Consider the following 17500-nt stretch of genomic DNA (forward strand, 5'->3'; position numbering starts at 1 on the left):
CGATGTTGATGTTGATTTTTTAACACGTGTTTAAGAATCACTTCCGGGTCTTTTAAAGATATAAGGTAAACAAAAAGGAGGCATGCATCTTTCATCTTCATTTTGTGTTTTACAACATTTCTTATTAATTATTTGTGTGATTTCTGTAAATTTACTGTTTATGTATAAATTGTGCCCATATTTTGCGTAAAAAATTCATTTGATAATAACAATTATAGAATTTAATACTATTATTTTATATTAGCCTAGATGAGATATTTTTTACATTTGAAAAGTAATAGCGAAAAAGGTGCTAACTTTTGATAGCTAAGATTAACCACAGTAAGCGACAATCAATTTGTTACTCGATATGATTAAGAAAAAGGTTAAATTGCTCGGTATTTCCCAGAGTGTGTGGAGCGTCCTATAGCTTACAAAAATATTAGATATTTATATATTTTTATCGTTTATTTATAACAATAGAATAGATCAAATGGGAAGAAAGAAAAGCCAGAGTCGAGGTGGAAAACATGGAAGTGCATCAGCACGAGGACGTCAGAGTCAAGCAGAGAAGCATGATCGATTCAAACAAATGTCAGAAGATCTTAACTATTGCCTAGATGGTAAGAAAGAGGCTATCATTTTCCACGTCAATTTTACTCTTCTATTTGCGGTCTTCCTTCTACCTGGCAGAGCATATAAACTAATGCCATGGCTTTCAGAACCACATGCCATCCATTCATCAGTGTGGTTGCAGTCAACCTAACCATACTTTTACAGTTGTACTTCTTATATATCATATAATATTATATATTATTCTATTTTTGTGTTTGTTTTTATACATATAGAAGGGTTAAACCTCGATGAAGCCTGCGGAGGTGAACAAACCAGCGAGGAATTTCTGAAAGTGCCTTTGCCACTTGCCATGTGGGATCTTGAACATTGTGACCCCAAGAAATGTACAGGACGTAAACTCATTCGTAAGGGATTAGTACGTAACCTGAAGTTGTCGCAGAGATTTGGTGGATTGATTCTGTCGCCTATGGGGATTAAATGCGTTTCACCAGAAGATAAGTAAGTTTGTGCAGTGTTTGGTCAGAAAAGAAAATCTGATCCATAAACCAAATATTTGTATTAACTACAGTGGGGTAGCTTTGCCGAGAATTTTTCTTGTGTTCTCAGACACTCAGAAATGTTCTCAATGCACTTAGTATAAAGTACAAAATTATGTCAGTGTAGGGCAAACATATGACTAATAACACAAATGTTATTACAGTCAACTCTCCCAATACTGGACTCTCTGAAAACCACAAACTCACCCAAAACCAGACTTTTCTTGAGGTCCAAAAATGTTCCCAATTCATTTTTCCATTAGAAACACATTCCGGGATTGGGAGAGTTGACTGTATAAACATATTCCAGTATCATTTTGTTCAATTATACTTTCAGAGAACTTGTTCTATCTAAAGGCATTGCAGTTGTTGATTGTTCATGGGCTAAGCTAGAAGAGACACCCTTCAGTAAGATGCGAGGAGGCCAGCCACGTCTGTTACCCTACCTCATAGCAGTCAATCCAATCAACTACGGACGCCCATGTAAATTATCATGCGTTGAAGCTTTTGCTGCCACATTGTATATTGTAGGTTAGTATTAATTATAACACACCTAAGTAGATCCTTGTCCTTTGATTGGAAGATAAATGTTCTATTGCACTCTTAATTAAGTCATCGAGAGTGCAATTTTCACCTCATGAATTTATTTGTAGCAATGTATTCATAAACATTCATTATTTCTATATTAATCATTATTTGTCATATATAAAGCATGTTTGATGGAGCAATGTCAAACCCTTTCCTAAGTTCCATTTTGAAAACAAGATGAATATTTAGTATTTAGGATTAATTTTCTACTGTACTCTTCTAGGTCTTAAAGAGTATGGCATTAAATTATTAAAGCGTTTCAAGTGGGGTGAGGGTTTCTTTGATGTGAACCAGGAAATTCTTGACATCTATGCATCTTGTCGAACCGGGGCTGAAGTGGTTACAGCCCAACAAGACTGGATGCAAAAATGCAAAGATGAAGATTTAGCTAAAAGCAAAATAGGTACTAAATTTGTTTCAAAAGATGTATTGCCAAAAACTTGAAAAATGAAGATTGATAAAAATCAGACTTTAAATAGGCCATTTTACAGTTTTAATAAAGTTATTCACTTCTGTAAAAAAAAAACATAAAAAAAAAAAAAATTATTTCACTTATAAAAAGACAAGAGAAACGGTTAATTTTAACCAAAAACCATTTTCTAACAGACAGTTTAAGTTTTTTTTTTTTCGATCCAGTTTTTGGTTAAAGTGAATAACTATTTTGTGACATTAAAATGGCATATTCAACAAAAAATTGGAGAAAAATTACTTTTTTAGGGGGACAATATATCTTTAAATTATTACTTGTTGAATACTAATTTTACAAAAATGATTTATAATTTACCTACAGATGTCTTTGATATTGATGATGACAAGGAATTTGGAAATCTAAATCGACAACCACGGTACGATTTTCCCGAATCTGAAGAATCCAGTGAGGAAGAGGAGACTGAAACGGAAGAAGAGGATGAAAAGGAATTTGGAAATCTTAATAGTCAACGTCAATATGATTTTCCAGAATCAGAGGAATCTAGCGAGGAAGAGGATGATGTGCCTTGCACAGCACAGAAGAAAACTAATGAAGAAAAGGGTGGAAAAGAAAATACTGTTGATAAAGGACTTAATTCTGAAATTCAATTCAATTCAGAGACTTCTAAACATAGTTTTGAAACGAAGGAAAACAAAGAGAACATTGTGAATGACTAACGAAAGGTTAATATACAATAGCTAGAGCCATGGTAATACAGATGTTGAACTCGTTGGTGTGCAGGAGAACAGAGCCAATCACAAATAAAAGCACAATTTATACGATCATTATGGTTTAGTGTTGTTTGTTATCACTAGTCTCAATAACTTTGATAAACCAAGGCAATCTAACAACAGCTGAGCTGGCCTTGCCATGATAGGAACTCATAATAGTTCTTTGATCTTATGTCTGGCTGCGACAAATACCAAAAGTACTGTACTATGTACATATAATGCACGGTGTCTGTTAAGGGGCGTGTCGCAGCCACACATATATCCTTTGATCTCCGGAGCTCAGAATCCTATTATATGATAGTGTAGACAAAGCTTTAGATTTCCTTGGATAAATTTGGATTTTGTTTCTAAATGTAAACTTGAAAAGAAACCTAATAACAGGTCTATTAAAATTCACAAAAAGCAGCACAATGACACAGTATTTTAAACATACGAAACATTTATTTCAAAAATTCAATATTACATTGAGTCATATATATATATACATTGGATTTATTGCACCAAATATAATATAAAGGTATAATTATATTTCATTCCATGATTAAACATTTCGTTGCATATCAAATGAGAATGTGTAACCAGCCTAATCATTTTCAGTACTGCTACAATTAGTTTGTTTATTGTATGGAATACACATGATTGTTCCCTTCAGAGCCTAACTCTATCTGGAGGACCAAACTTAAAGCCATGGCTTAATGTGTCCTCCTCACACAATTATATTTATTAATTTATCAAATGTTATGTATACTTTTTATATCATATTGTGTGAAGCAACAAACTTGAACTTATCCTAGCAATCACAAATGATTGGAAGATAATACAGTAAATACTGCATGCCTGCCTGTTTTTTGCACCTTTGCCTGTCTTGGCTACAGCTCTTCTATTCAGCTGCCCTGGACGCGTTTTTTTTTTTCGTACATAAATTGGGGACCCCTTATGTGAAAGATAGCCATAACTACTTCCTAAGTTAACTAAACCTAACCTTCTAAATAATCTCTCTCACTATAAAGTAAATAGAAGTTTGCATTAGCGAATTGTAGTTAGCTCAATTCTTGCGTCACACCTTATGGATATGACTAATGAATATTCATTTATTTTGTGACGTCTCATGAGGGGTCCCCAACTTATGTACGAAAAGAAATATCACGCGCTGGACATTGTTATGGAATTCTTTATAATACTGTAATAACCACTGTCATGATGTACTTGTTCCTGGAATGTCTTCAGTGTTTGGTACATCCTCTTTTACCTTCATGCTCTTCTTTTTCATAAAAGGTTCTTTGAGTGCTCTTGCTACACGCTTAGCCTATTGGGTAAAAGTATTTTTTTATTCAGTTGCATTCTATTGGTTCACTTTTATGTTAGCTTTCTGCAATTATCAGTAGAGCCAGTTCTTGAATTATGAATGAAAGGAGGTTTACCTTATTAGGACCAAATCCAGGACAAAAAGCCAGTTCATCTTCCGAGGCCTTCACAATTCCTTCAAAATTCTACGATAATAAATAAACATTTGTCAGGCAACCTTAATAAGTTCTGATCAAAGCTTACTATTTCTTTAGAAATCCAAGGAAGGGCACAGCGTTTAGTTTGTTTGAAAATGATCGGGAACATTCTCTCGGTTCTCAACACATATACAATCTTAAGCTCTGTCTACACTATTAAACTAGTTTGACAAAAAAAGTGTGGTGTGCACAAATATTATGGTAGTGGCCCAAATATGGTAGTGATATGACATTATCATGTCCATATATGGGCACATCACATTTTTTTGTCAAATAAAGTTTGATATTGTAGACAGACCTTTTTTTTTAAAACATGCAGTACACTTACCTCAAATGTTGTAAGAAGAGTAGCAGCGTCTGTTTTATTGATAGACTTAATGGTTGTCAAACAGTCTGTCATCTACAAAATAGAAAAGCAACAAACATTTAACACAATGGCATATATTGCCAAGTGATTTCATTCACTGTCCTTTTCAAATGGGGCGATTCCTGTTCATATGCATGAGATGTTCTACATAAACAAAAACAATTTCAATAGTAAACATACCTTTGACATAAAATCTGCCTGAACACGTTCCTTTAATGTGTCAGCTGACTTATTCTCGTAGGTTTTATAGGTCTCTAAGTAGCGACCGGCTTCTTCCGCACTAATAAAACAAAGACACATTCATTCAGCTACCAATAAATCATCAGATTAGGTCTTTACAAGTTGATATAGTAATAACCCCATAATAGTTAAATAGTTAATAAATATTGCCTGTAACATACAGTAGGGTTCTGTTAATAGGTAAATAGTGAATAAATATTGCCTGTAACATACAGTAGGATTCTGTTAATAGGTAAATAGTGTATAAATATTGCCTGTAACATACAGTAGGATTCTGTATTTTTTACATTAATTCTTTATATACAGAAGAAAAAAACAATTATTCATACCTCCATGCTAATAAAAGTGTAAAATCCGCAAGAATTGCCATCTTTGCTAAAGCTTTAAGAGGATGCCCTGGATCTTTCTGAAATATTAAAATGAGATAATGATGATATAAATGATGATGACTAGATGATGGATGCTAAGTTATTATAAAGACAATTGCTATGATAAACTTACTATGTCAACTTGCACTAGCAATAACCGTAGACTGAACATGTTGCTCAGTGATTTGGCTCTTCCAAAGATGTAATTAGGATTTAGAAGATGGTAACGTAAACTAAGAAAGAAACGAACAAATATTATATCCAGATAAGGAATACTGTAATATATCGGCAAGTATGCTTACCTTTAGTGATGTTAAAGAGGCAGTGAGTTAATACTCGTAAGGGTTGCCACTTCTCTTAGTGTTTGTTATGTATCTGTGAAATTTGTTTTTGAATGAGTTGACTGATTTGCTAAAAACAACATTGTTAGGTAGAGAGTTCCAAAGTAGTAAGCAATTAAAGTAACCATGTTTATTAACTGACCTTAAAAAAAGAGCGCATGTTGTTTTCCCCATAATATAATCAGGAACTATGTCATTGAATTCATATGGGACATTCCTCACAAATTTCAGAATAGGGTTGCCACGCTTAAAGAAAAAAAAAGTTTTTGCTTGAAGTTTACATTGTCTCTTCTTTAAAGATGTATTGTCCCTTTGACTAATTCCAAAAAAAATTTTTTAAAAAAGATTTCGAAAAAAAGTTGGCCATTTTGAAGTATCATAATAGTTATTAACTTTCACCAAAAATTAGTCAAAAAAAAAATCATTTAACTGAAAAACAGACGTTTTTAGTTAAAAAAATAACTTTGACTTCCAGTCAAAGTTTTCGATCAAAACATATCTCATAATGCAACGCGCTTGTTTGCCTACTCTCATGCATAATCATAAAACTTTCTCTCAATCTGTGTTAAAACATCTTCTCAACCATAATAAGTTGTAAACAAACCTAATTAGCATCATGCATAATGCATAATCTTGGTTTGAAATCTTTGTTTACTTTCGCTCGCGACGAAATCAAATCAAATTAATTTACCTGGTAATTATGTAAACTTGTTGTTTTTGGCTCGAATTTTCGACTCAAAGTGAATAACTTTAATATTACTTTGATATGGCCAATTTAAATTTAGAATATTTTGACCTTCATTTTTTGTGTTTCAAGGGACAATACATCTTTAACAAACATTGCTTTGTTAGTCTAAATCAGGACTTTCCAACTATACTATAATTCTGTCAATGCACAAAATCATATTTAACATAATAAATACCTGTTTTGGATGCACAACAAGACAATTAGATGAGATAACTTTGCTTTTGACAACTGGAACATCTGGGGCTTTCCTATAAAATAATAATGTTAACAATACTTGTAGTTATTAAATGGCTACAAAATACAGAAAACAACTTGCTTCCTTCTTTGTGACACAACAGCCCTGTTTATGATCTATACTTTCTTGATATCAAACGAAGGAGAAAGACAATAAACAAGACAAGCACTATTCTGGAACATTTCTATTCAGTGTACGCACCATTAAATGAGACACTTATTAATATCATGGAGTATATTCTTTTACTCCATGTTAACATGGTAATTTACAACTTACGCTGCAGATTGTTCAGGCATCTTTGGCTCCTCATATTTGGCAGTTTCTTTTAAGGCAGCAAACTTATCTGCAAATCCAGACCCAATCTTGTTACCAGTGGAAGCAACATTTGACCTTTGTATCTCTTGATGCAGCACTGTTGATGAAGTACTCGGAACTGAAGACACAGTAGACTCACCATCTAATCCAGCAGTCTTTGACTCAGTTAAAGGTGCAACCATTTTCCCATTTAATGATTTATCTACATAAAATAGTGATGTTTTAGATTTTGCAAGTATACAGTAGAAAACAAATTATTTAAAACTACTCCTTTGGAACACCGCTACTCAGGAGAAATGTGAAATAAACAAGTGGATATACATCTTTTTATTAGTATGTAAATAGGTGTTCTACTGTATTGGAAACCATTTAAATGTTTTTCTCACACAGTCAATTCGTAAAATTGTATACATTTTGATCTCATTTAAAAGCCTTAACTTTCTGAATTGAGGAAAAATAAATTTGAACTTTTGGAGATTTCTGTTATGGGGTGTAAAACTAATCATGTCGCAGCCACAGATAAACCCTTTGCTCTCAGCATCTTGTTGTTAGATTGCCTTGATGTAACTTACTTTTTATAACATCAACACCACCAGCTGTAGAATGTAAAAGTGCCTTCCCGGTGGTTTCACCAAATGTAGATGCGTTTGTTGAACTTTCACAAACAGAGGTAAGCCCATCATTGGCATTATTTGCAGTATTATTTCGAGCCTTGAAGTATGATTTTACCTGTGTAAAATTCCAAACAATGAAAAATGAATATATTCTTAAAATATATATTAATAATGCATTTTAGATACTGGCTATATTATTAATCCATACGGTCACCCATGATGAATGTATGTTTTATACATAGGTACTACTGTAGTAGGCCTAGTAAATAGGTCATATAAATAATTCCCTACATTCAACCGGAAGTATCAAAGTCATTATATAAAGCCGGAAATTAAAGGGTACCGGAAGTATAATTATTTTTTTTTAAATACACATAATTTTATAACCGGAATTGTCAATAAATAAATAAACAGTTTTAAAAAACGGTTATTTATTATTTATAGGTGACCGATGCCTATTTGCTAGTGGAAGTGTCTCCCTCTAGTGTAATTTTTTTTTTTTTGGACTTAATCGTTCGTGGACCCGATCGTCTGTAACCTTTCGGCTAGACGTAGTAGGCCTAGACTAGCCCTGACTGGGCCTAAATAGCCTAGTAGGTTAGGCCTAGCTATATTCAACTACGTATATTACTTTTGGCTTTGTATTATCTGCACTTTTAACTTCTGCTGCTGATGGTATAATAAATTTTCTTTTCTCCATCTCTAGCCAAGCGTCAGAGTTCTTGTTGGTAAGAATCTAAATAAAAATTTGTAAAAAATAAAAGTTTATTCGTGTCGACCGTAAACTCGAGCAAATTCATATTTTTTCACATGCAGGCCACCTATCTTTCTAGAAAAATTTTCAAAGAGCTGAGACTTTCTGAAAATAAAAACAAAAAGGCTAGATTTAGGCCTAGGCGTTTGAATAGAATTTATAATTTATAATTTAGGGTTTGTTTTATTTAGTACAGTATACTAAATTTCTATTTTAAATAACTAAATATAATTATAACTAATAATAAATGTTAGAGTTAAGCCTAGGTGTGCTATTGTTTAGGGACATCCCCTTGAACGTTACGTCATTATTATTATGCGCGCGAAATGCAAACTATAAACAACCCATCAGCTCTGCAGAGAGTGTAAAACAGCGATCACTTGGGTTGTTTTTCATTAATATAGTGAGTTTTTGTATCTTTTCATTTTACAATTTTAAGTTACAATCTTTTGTAATAATGTTACCTAGCTAGGCTAGGACTTGGTATCGAATATCATCATCAATACAAACTTTGATATCTCTCCAGCTAGCTAGCTAGGCTCTACTAACATGTTACTAGCTAGGAAGGAGGGGATAGGCCTCTACAGTCTACCTACTGACAGTCTACTGACAACAGGGCAGAAGATAGAATAATAAAAGGAGACTAGGCACTGATGAGAGAGCACATTGCAGTCTACTCTAATGATAGCAAAGTAAAAGATGCCTGTTACTGTACTGTACTACATTTGATGCTAGTCAGATTTCCATGAAATTAATTTTTATTTTTATCTAATAGTTTTTTCTTTGATTTAGTTTCTTTTTGTTTGAGGATGGGAGAAGTAAGAAAAACCCATGTTCTCTCTCCCCATAACATAATTTCATCACCAAATACAGCAACACTTTTGGTAGGTATTACAAAAAATAAGACTTTTTTAAAGATGTTTTGTTTGTGATTCTAACTACCACTAACCAATGTTTGTTCATAAAAAAAAAAACTATTCAATAATTTTTTATTGTATTCTGTTTATAAAAGCTTGTAGGTGCTGAAGGTATGGGAAAACACAAATTCGCATCATCCATTATATCTCAAAAAACATCATTTTCATTGCAAATGTAAGTAATTGTAAATAGCTTTTAATAGAGTCCATGGACCATAGACATATTATAAAAACTAGATGGTCAACTCCAATATGATCACAGCTCAAAAAGTGAGTTACAGTGGACAGGATCCACACAGCACAATGCGTGGTTAGGTTATTCAAGTTATTATTTTTAAAAATAAATCTTTATATTAAATAACATTTTTGAACAGATATGCTGTCCATTCCAGTCCCTGCCCTGTTAGAGTCACTTTGCTGTAGCCTAGTTGACCTTCTAGTTCTTATAACATGTCTATGTCTTTTCACAAAATAGGTCTTTTAAAACCAGTGACTACTGCAAGCTTTTAAAGCCCGAAATTAATATATTCATCCTTTTAAATAATTTTATCGATTTGTACATAAACGAACTTCTGTACTTACTGTATTCTGATAATGATTTTCTATTTGATTTAGAATATTAATAAACATAACACCTTTTTCTTAGACGTACAGCTAGACGACTTCCTTTACCCGTAGATACTGAGGACACAAGGCCTAACATTGACTATATTGTGTTTATTCTTGATTTGACCAATAGAGCAAGGTATGTGTTTCAGGTTGAGTATTTCACACAGACAAAATGTCTGCTAATTATTGTATATAACATATAGAAAGATAAGTGCATAGTTTTATTAAGCGTTGAATGCTTCCAACCTAGCCCTCCTTTGTCCATTGACAAGAAAAATCCTGGTGATGTGGCAAAGTGTCAGAATCAGGATTTGTACCCATGACTTGTACTCTTAAGAAGATAAACATCGAATAGAAAGAAAGGCAGAGAAGCATGTAATAGAAAGGCAGAGAAACGTAGAATAGAAAGAAAGAGAAGCATGGAATAGAAAGAAAAAGAAGCATGGAATAGAAAGGTAGAGAAACGTAGAATAGAAAGAAAGACAGAGCTTTGAATGAAAGTTCATGACATTTTAACTACAGTGAGTTTTCCATTCCATTTTTACAGTATCAGCAGTATGGAAGCATCTTTAAAGACCCTTGATTGTGAATATTTCTTAGGTCGGTGTTGTTGTATTGTTCACAATGCCAATAATACAAGCCTACATGGAGCTGATATCAAGAACATCACAGGACTTTGTGACGCATACCACATGCCAATGCTCTGTGCTGGCTTTGATGTAAGATTTTTATAATTTTACACTACAACATAAACATAATTCTCAAAATATTTACAGAATAATGATAAACCTGCTACTGTCGATTCTTGAATCCTTCAACCTACCATTAGACACAGTGGCATTCGTGGTGGATCCAAGTTTTTTAAATGGGAGGAGTGAGGGCAGACAGGGCCTAACATTGAGAAATGGTCAAGTACTGAACTTAACCTAGTGTCCTATCTTTTTCATTTTAATGCTTTGTTGAATCTGATTGGAAGTAATGCTTTTCACAGGATTAGTTTTCCATTATAAGCAAACACAACTTTATTATAACTATTGAATGTACAAATCACTTTGTTGCAGGAAGACAAAGAGCTAAAGAGCATTTCACAGAAAGTTCTGTCTCTACTACAAGTAGCATGTGGCGCAAGGAAGTGGATTTCCCCAATGATAATTGAGGCTACACGTCAGTCGTTTACATTTCAAGAAACTTTATAAACACATTAGATGAGAATTCAACATGTATACAGTGTTCAGTCCAGTACCCTGTGTTTTTTAGGCCTGCTGAACAAAGTTGAACATATAGTGAAGCACGAGTGAACCTGTGACATCACACTTTAGTGGTAAAGTCACAGATAAAGTGTGAATCTGTGACATTACACTAAAGCCGAATCAAAAAGTGTGAGCTTGTACAAATGCGTAGAGAGGGATTTGGAAGATGAATGAATATGCATGCGTATAAGCGAACGCTTTCAATTCGTACAAACAAATTTGCCTAGTGGAAAATCAGCTTGTGACATCACACTAAGTAGTGAAGTCACGGAAATGTATCACTATACCTATGATATTGTTTAAAAGTTTATATGGCAAATTAACACTATAGTAGTAAAGCTAGGTTTGCAGTATACCATGTGTTGCCAAAAGGAAATACAGTCAAGTTGAGAATGGCTCAACATTTTGGTTGAAAATTATGCTAAAACCATATTCTGGAGAAATTTAGCATAAAATTCTCAAACTGTATTTCCTTTTGGAAAAGCATGGTGTACCACAAACCTTACATTACTAACTTTACCTGTGTATATAGAATTACATCGTTAATAGATTTTGCAAATGTTATGTAAATAAATACCAAAAAACAAATATTTCTTATACTTTAAATTTATTTGTTCTTCAATCTCATTTATCAACAAAATTCATAAATTGTACATATAATATACTGACTATAACAATATAACAATTGTACATTGCACATCTATTTGCCACACATCATGGGCAGCCATCTTTTTTCCCCAGTAATTCTTCCACAATGTCATCTACCTTATCCAGGTATGTTATTTGAATCAGTAATTTGGAGAATGTTGCCACAGACAGGATGTATCGAAATGGTGCCAAGACAGGGTTTTATTTAAAGTGTGTTGTTGCGTAGGCTTTAGCATCTTGTAATCGGCTTCGACTAAAGAAAAATTAAAATGTGTTTATGAACCTGCAAATTGTGCTCTTTAAAAACAGAAATGTCAAAAAAAAACATAAAAAATGTGTTGATGAAATACAGTAGCAGACTCTTAGAACAGAAATATTTACACTGAAAATAGCTGTAGAGTATCCCACATAAACAAAATAAATTGATATAAATGACTGAGGGGTGTGATAAAAAAAAAAGGGGAGAAGTCTGTTGTACCTGCTACATCTGCTGCTACCTGGCCGGGAGCTTGCAAAGGTCGATACACTTGTGATGCTTAATTCACTGGCTACTGATATCGGACGCTCTGCTGGTAGTGTGTCCATTGTGGTACGCAAGTTTTCAAACCTATTAAACATCAAGAAAACTTGTTAAACTACTTTCTGCATGTGGCGAAATCAAACAATTTTATGCCTCTTCATAGTACTGTATATCACACTTACTTTTCTCTTAAATCTTGCCCAAATATGTTCAGATCAGCCTCTACTGTTTGAAGCTGGCTTTGTACCTGTTTTGCACTCAATCCTAAGTGAACATAATTTAATTTTTAATTAAACCTTCTTTATTAAGTTTTAAATAAAAATCAAGATCACCAGATAGAGTTCTTTGATGTTCTATATTGCTAATTTGTTGAAAATAGATTTACAACTGTGCACAAATTTTACACTTGTTGGAAGAAGTTTCTTTAGTTAGCAGGTGAATAATTAACCTTTACCTGAAGCTGCTGACATTGGCCTCATGAATGGTGCAGGTTTCTGTTTTGTCTGTTTCACAGTAACTCCATCCACCATTTCAATGCCTGATATACATCTGTGTACTTCTTCATGATAGCTATAGGTAAAAAATATTGTTAAAATTATTTATACTACCGGTGTGTGTGCGTGCATAATTATGTAAAGGCATTTCCATGGCAGTCAAATCTCATAAAAAAATGGAGATACAAGAATTAGCAAGTGCATTTCAACTCACCTAGGTTTGAAATCTGAGGATTTGATGAACGGATTCTCTGCTAGAAACAGTTCAACTAAAAATTCACAACTTGAAAGATGAACCTTGCAGGTAAATAAAACCAAAACATGTTACAAATGATGATATTGATAGGAAAGTTATCAATTGATATACAGTAACGTATCACCATTGGATACATATCCATTGGTATTAACCACTACGAATCATCAAACACAATGTTATAATATTCTCATTTTAAAATTTGATAGGCTTACTACTTCCAGCCACTCAATAGAATTCTTTATCAAATTCAACACCTCTATTACTGGAAATTGACTGGAAAAGGAGTTTAATTTCGATATTCTGTTGTGAGATAAATCAAGTTCCTGTAAAGATCTGAAAAATAAAATGCAGGTTTTGTATTATGTTCAGTACAGTGGTTTCGATCACTCAGGTTGTAATAGTCTTTCAGACCAAGACCATTCAGGTCACTGAAGTTGTCTTTACCAAATTGGCTTTGTAAAATACATAGGATAGTTAAAAACTTACTAACCTTAATTTGCCAAGACCCTGGACAGCTTCAGATGTCAAGAGATTATGGGATAGATGTAACGTCTGAAAGAAAAGATAAGAGTGTCTATAGATACAGTAGATCGGTGAAGCATGAGTTATCTATTAAAGATGATGGCTTGACGCAATTACATGAAGTTTTTTGCTAACTAACATAGAGTAAACTACAGAATCCTTACCGCTAATAGAGGGAGACCCTTCAGTCCTGATATACTAGTCAAACTATTTGATGACAGATTCAATTCTTGAAGCTGCAAGGGAAAAAATAAAAGTAAAAATTAATTCAATAATGATGATATTCTTATTGGAACCTTGCATTAGGGTACATCATTTATGTAATTAATGATTTTTGTCTTACCTTTCTACATCGACTTAAATCTGTCACAGTTTTTAAGATGTTATTTGAAGCGAGCAGCTCCTCTAATGAATTTAAACAGTTGAATACCTACATTGAAAAATTTTAAAGATGATAAATTTTTATGAAGCTTGTGATGTAGTTTTCTTTGTCTTAATTTTAAATGGACCAATACAATTTCGTGAATCTTGAATGAATATTTATTTATTGAAATAACTACCTATACCAAAAACCAACCACATACAGGATGAAGAAAAAACTATAAATAAACTAAATAAAAATTCACCGATAAGTTTTGCAATTTGTTGCAGCTGACATCAAGGTTGGTAAGTTGAGAGAAGGCTGCAATCTCTCTAGCTTCGATTTGCGTTAAATGATTGTTGTCAACTCGCAGACATTTTAGCTTTTTAGCAGACAATAAACCTTTACCTGAAAAAGCAAAGAAGTAGAGATTATTATATTTTGTAAAGCATGACCTTATGAAAGGGAAAGAGAGGGAATGGTGAGTGGAGAGATCAGTGATACAGGAGAGAGAAAGGGGTGGGAAAAGAAGGTACAGGGCAAAAATATTATGCAAAGTTTCTTACCTAAACTTTTTAATTTATTAAACTGAAGTTGAAGACTAGACAGCTCTGTTAACCTGAAAATAAACATTAATAAAATTATTTTAAAACAAGTTCAATATGTTATACATAAAAAATAAACATACATAATAGTCTTCAATAAAAAATAAAGAAACATATTACTTTTCAAGGTTTTTAATTTCAGAAATTTTGTTCCCATAAAGCTTCAATTCTTTGAGATTCTGAAAGATATAATACAAAGCAAATACATTTATAAGGTATTTTACAATGGTGATATGATTACCACAATGACAATGACCTCAAAATTATCTCCAATTTACATTTACAATAGGAATTAATATAACAACTTACAGTGTTACTTGATAAATGTTCAATTTGTTCTATTTGATTGCACGATAAATCCAATATCTTAACTTTCCTAAACTGTAAAAAAGGAAAACAATAAATGTAATAGCTTTTCAATTTATGTAATATTGAAAACCCATACATGGCTAAAAAAAATTGTAAATAAAATATTTTGTTAAACTAAACTGGAGAGTGTGGGATTTAAACTCTAAACACCACAATTCTCTTGTACCATAGGCCTATTAATAACATGTATAACATTATCATAAATACTGTATTCATAATATCTGTATACAGTATTATACTAAATATTAATATTAAAACAATAATATAGGGTAGTAATAAATTATCAGTGAACAAAAAATGATACCTTTTCTAAATTATGAATTTTCTTGATGTGGCAAGCATGGAGGTTAATATCGTATACACTATCATATTCACTCTCTTGACATTGAATAAGCTATCATATAGAAAAATAAATAGGTTTAATAATTTACTCAATCAAATAAAGTTCATTTTTTGTAGCTCACAATGGACAACTATAACTACAGGAATAATAAATACATAAAAAATAAGGTTATTAAAGCAGTTGACAATATTATTAAACTGTACTTTTACTAAATAATTAGTCTTTTTGGTAAGGGTCTTTCACACCTGTTCCTGCACGGTTCCAATACGGCACCGGCAAATCAAATGTCAATGTTTCCATTTCACGCAACGATGTGCATATCGATTGACACATAGCTGCGTGGAGTGTAGTAGAATGAAACATTGGCATTCAATTAATTTGCCAGTGCCAGACCGGAACTGAGGTGGTACAGGTGTGAAAGACCCTTAAGTTAATCTTCGTTTCTCATCTAAGAGTTACTTAGCTCATCTAACTCTTATACACAGGACAATAGTGGTTTCCGTAAAGTGATTCAACTGGCATTGTTTCCCAACCCAGTGAAATAAAAAATACTTCAAACTGAACTGAGACAATTATACCGGGCTATTTACTACGTAACCTACCCACATTAGGCATTTCTCTCCCTTAGCAGAATCAGTCCATTTCACCCAGGTTTTTAAAAAAATCCGGGTAATAAATCTTGGTGTGTTTTAAACAATTTACCAGTTCTGATTGTTTATCTTGACACACATGAGAGGCCAGCTGGAGTGCGACACTTCACTACAGAAATTGCTGAAAACCATGTAGGAATTTTCATGAGCTGTCCAGGTGACCTTGTTGTACATGACCTTGGGTTATATTTGATGGTTAGTTAATATAATCAAATTACAATTGTGTGTTTTATGGGCTGACACTCTTGACAGGCCTGTGGACCATTTCTGCTAAGGGAGAGTTTTGCCTCATGATACTTACCAAGTCTTTTGGTGAAATCTTTCCGTGTGTTAAAGTACCTTCAGCAGGCTTCGTTGAAGCTGACTTTGAGTCAATAAACAGTATGTCTGAAGTTTCATCTACCCAACCACCATATTCAATGTCAGGATTTAGTCTAGTGTCATTAGCTTCTGTCCTGCAGCCTCTTTTTGATCTGTTAAATAATAGTTTTTGTTTTATATTGTTTGAAGGTTTGCATGGCGAAATCAAATGTTGATATAAATTTTGCGGTACACCACGTATATTAGTTCTGAAAAGAACTGTTGAGTTTCTCTTTGACTCAACAGTTCTTTTCAAAACTAATATACGTTGTGTACCGCAAAATTTATATCAACACTTTTTGTTTTACAATTTTTTAATTCAGTGATTGGTGTTTATTTAGGGTTTTATTTTCTATCATCAAATTAGTGTATTTTTATTGAATTTCAGTTGACTTGAACAGTGACGGTCAAAATTGTATACCTGCCTCTGTAAAGTTGATAAATATAAATATAGGCTATATACCTATAGGCCTATATATAAATCCAAAGGCAAATTACTGAAAAAAATGACAATGCTGTGGGTATCAGTGGCTGGATCTCAATGGAGATACAAAAAAAAAAAGCGAAAAGCTAAATCAAAAAGATAAAGTAATAACAACATTTACAGTAAGCTTAGTATGACCATGGACCTATCATTATAGGGGTTAGTACTATATCACTATTTATTATTACATTCAATCACAAACACACAGTACAGATCAGAGAGTGTTTTAAAATATATTTTTAGTAAACTCTAAAATTGACGTTTTTTAACCAACCTGGAATTATTGATATTTCTCGATGACCTAGTACTAGTAGTACTAGAAAAAGCTCGTTTCTCATTTATTACTTCAGTTTTTTTTCTTCGATCAGAGCCAGCACTTTTCGATTTTCTAGGCCCAGAGATGGTTGCGTTGCTTGGTGAACTGGCGGCGGGTTTCAGCCCTTCCGGCCGTGTCTGTCTTCTTTCGCTTGTGACAGCGTCGCTAGCAACCACTGGTACAAGTGGCTTGAGGTGATGTTCTTTCTTTCTAACGCCGTTAACGTATCTAGTAGGGCGTTCTGAAAAGACTAAAGAACTAGTTGGTTTTAGCATGTTTGTATGATGTTAGTTTAAATACTAAATTACTAGATATAAGACAGAAAATTATTTTAACAACTCAATTATTTCAGTCAGGTATGTATATGCATACCATATTGGTCTTTAGACGTGTTCCATATTTCTACCATGACGCGTCTGATTTCAAGACTACG

At 33.1% G+C, this 17500-nt stretch overlaps 4 protein-coding genes across 7 annotated transcripts; 2 read left to right on the forward strand and 2 right to left on the reverse strand.

The window, feature by feature from the left end:
• Position 1: 1 nt before the first annotated feature.
• Positions 2-2933, forward strand: LOC144841002 (18S rRNA aminocarboxypropyltransferase-like). Of its 2 annotated transcripts, none has more exons than XM_078697141.1 (6): positions 2-65; positions 463-602; positions 828-1053; positions 1429-1622; positions 1903-2082; positions 2470-2933. In XM_078697141.1, the coding sequence occupies exons 2-6, from the start codon at positions 473-475 to the stop codon at positions 2823-2825; spliced, it is 1086 nt and encodes a 361-aa protein (XP_078553267.1). In that variant the 5' UTR covers positions 2-65; positions 463-472; the 3' UTR covers positions 2826-2933. The 2 variants fall into 2 exon arrangements, with proteins under 2 accessions (XP_078553267.1, XP_078553268.1); XM_078697142.1 differs by lacking the exon at positions 2-65 and adding an exon at positions 68-186 and having other exon boundaries at positions 468-602.
• A 387-nt stretch (positions 2934-3320) lies between these two features.
• Positions 3321-8391, reverse strand: LOC144841001 (DNA excision repair protein ERCC-1-like). The gene is made up of 11 exons (XM_078697140.1): positions 8241-8391; positions 7568-7724; positions 6957-7197; positions 6621-6693; positions 5840-5943; positions 5490-5589; positions 5318-5394; positions 4929-5028; positions 4710-4781; positions 4301-4369; positions 3321-4185 (listed from the first exon to the last, which is right to left on the reverse strand). Exons 1-11 carry the CDS (start codon positions 8307-8309, stop codon positions 4075-4077), a joined length of 1173 nt encoding a protein of 390 aa, XP_078553266.1. The 5' UTR covers positions 8310-8391; the 3' UTR covers positions 3321-4074.
• LOC144841012 (centromere protein M-like) lies at positions 8298-11708 on the forward strand. Of its 3 annotated transcripts, none has more exons than XM_078697155.1 (6): positions 8298-8337; positions 9139-9247; positions 9376-9455; positions 9927-10025; positions 10437-10608; positions 10951-11708. In XM_078697155.1, exons 2-6 carry the CDS (start codon positions 9173-9175, stop codon positions 11083-11085), a joined length of 561 nt encoding a protein of 186 aa, XP_078553281.1. In that variant the 5' UTR covers positions 8298-8337; positions 9139-9172; the 3' UTR covers positions 11086-11708. The 3 variants fall into 3 exon arrangements, with proteins under 3 accessions (XP_078553281.1, XP_078553280.1, XP_078553282.1); XM_078697154.1 differs by lacking the exon at positions 8298-8337 and adding an exon at positions 8692-8766 and having other exon boundaries at positions 9156-9247; XM_078697156.1 differs by lacking the exon at positions 8298-8337 and adding an exon at positions 8748-8766.
• A 31-nt stretch (positions 11709-11739) lies between these two features.
• LOC144840993 (uncharacterized) lies at positions 11740-17456 on the reverse strand. The gene is made up of 16 exons (XM_078697111.1): positions 17026-17456; positions 16209-16380; positions 15219-15308; positions 14855-14926; positions 14666-14724; positions 14507-14559; positions 14206-14348; positions 13923-14009; positions 13744-13815; positions 13548-13609; positions 13270-13390; positions 13016-13098; positions 12762-12877; positions 12490-12571; positions 12266-12394; positions 11740-12040 (listed from the first exon to the last, which is right to left on the reverse strand). The coding sequence occupies exons 1-16, from the start codon at positions 17340-17342 to the stop codon at positions 11989-11991; spliced, it is 1710 nt and encodes a 569-aa protein (XP_078553237.1). The 5' UTR covers positions 17343-17456; the 3' UTR covers positions 11740-11988.
• Positions 17457-17500: the final 44 nt, after the last annotated feature.

Source organism: Antedon bifida, chromosome 4 (assembly GCF_963402885.1).
Source record: "Antedon bifida chromosome 4, ecAntBifi1.1, whole genome shotgun sequence".
Taxonomy (NCBI): Eukaryota; Metazoa; Echinodermata; class Crinoidea; order Comatulida; family Antedonidae; genus Antedon; species Antedon bifida.

What these genes read in the sequence shown, in the direction of transcription:
- LOC144841002 (XM_078697141.1), top strand. Translation starts at nt 473, where the DNA reads ATGGGAAGAAAGAAAAGCCAGAGTCGAGGTGGAAAACATGGAAGTGCA. An exon ending in TCTTAACTATTGCCTAGATG is followed by an intron (nt 603 to 827) that starts GTAAGAAAGAGG and finishes TTATACATATAG; the next exon opens with AAGGGTTAAACCTCGATGAA. An exon ending in TGCGTTTCACCAGAAGATAA is followed by an intron (nt 1,054 to 1,428) that starts GTAAGTTTGTGC and finishes TTATACTTTCAG; the next exon opens with AGAACTTGTTCTATCTAAAG.
- LOC144841001 (XM_078697140.1), bottom strand. Translation starts at nt 8,309, where the DNA reads ATGGAGAAAAGAAAATTTATTATACCATCAGCAGCAGAAGTTAAAAGT. An exon ending in ACACTTTTATTAGCATGGAG is followed by an intron (nt 5,029 to 5,317) that starts GTATGAATAATT and finishes TTGTTTTATTAG; the next exon opens with TGCGGAAGAAGCCGGTCGCT. An exon ending in AGGCAGATTTTATGTCAAAG is followed by an intron (nt 4,782 to 4,928) that starts GTATGTTTACTA and finishes TCTATTTTGTAG; the next exon opens with ATGACAGACTGTTTGACAAC.
- LOC144841012 (XM_078697155.1), top strand. Translation starts at nt 9,173, where the DNA reads ATGGGAGAAGTAAGAAAAACCCATGTTCTCTCTCCCCATAACATAATT. An exon ending in ACATCATTTTCATTGCAAAT is followed by an intron (nt 9,456 to 9,926) that starts GTAAGTAATTGT and finishes CCTTTTTCTTAG; the next exon opens with ACGTACAGCTAGACGACTTC. An exon ending in TGCTCTGTGCTGGCTTTGAT is followed by an intron (nt 10,609 to 10,950) that starts GTAAGATTTTTA and finishes ACTTTGTTGCAG; the next exon opens with GAAGACAAAGAGCTAAAGAG.
- LOC144840993 (XM_078697111.1), bottom strand. Translation starts at nt 17,342, where the DNA reads ATGCTAAAACCAACTAGTTCTTTAGTCTTTTCAGAACGCCCTACTAGA. An exon ending in AGAAATATCAATAATTCCAG is followed by an intron (nt 16,381 to 17,025) that starts GTTGGTTAAAAA and finishes ATTATTTAACAG; the next exon opens with ATCAAAAAGAGGCTGCAGGA. An exon ending in GGTAGCAGCAGATGTAGCAG is followed by an intron (nt 12,041 to 12,265) that starts GTACAACAGACT and finishes ATTTTTCTTTAG; the next exon opens with TCGAAGCCGATTACAAGATG.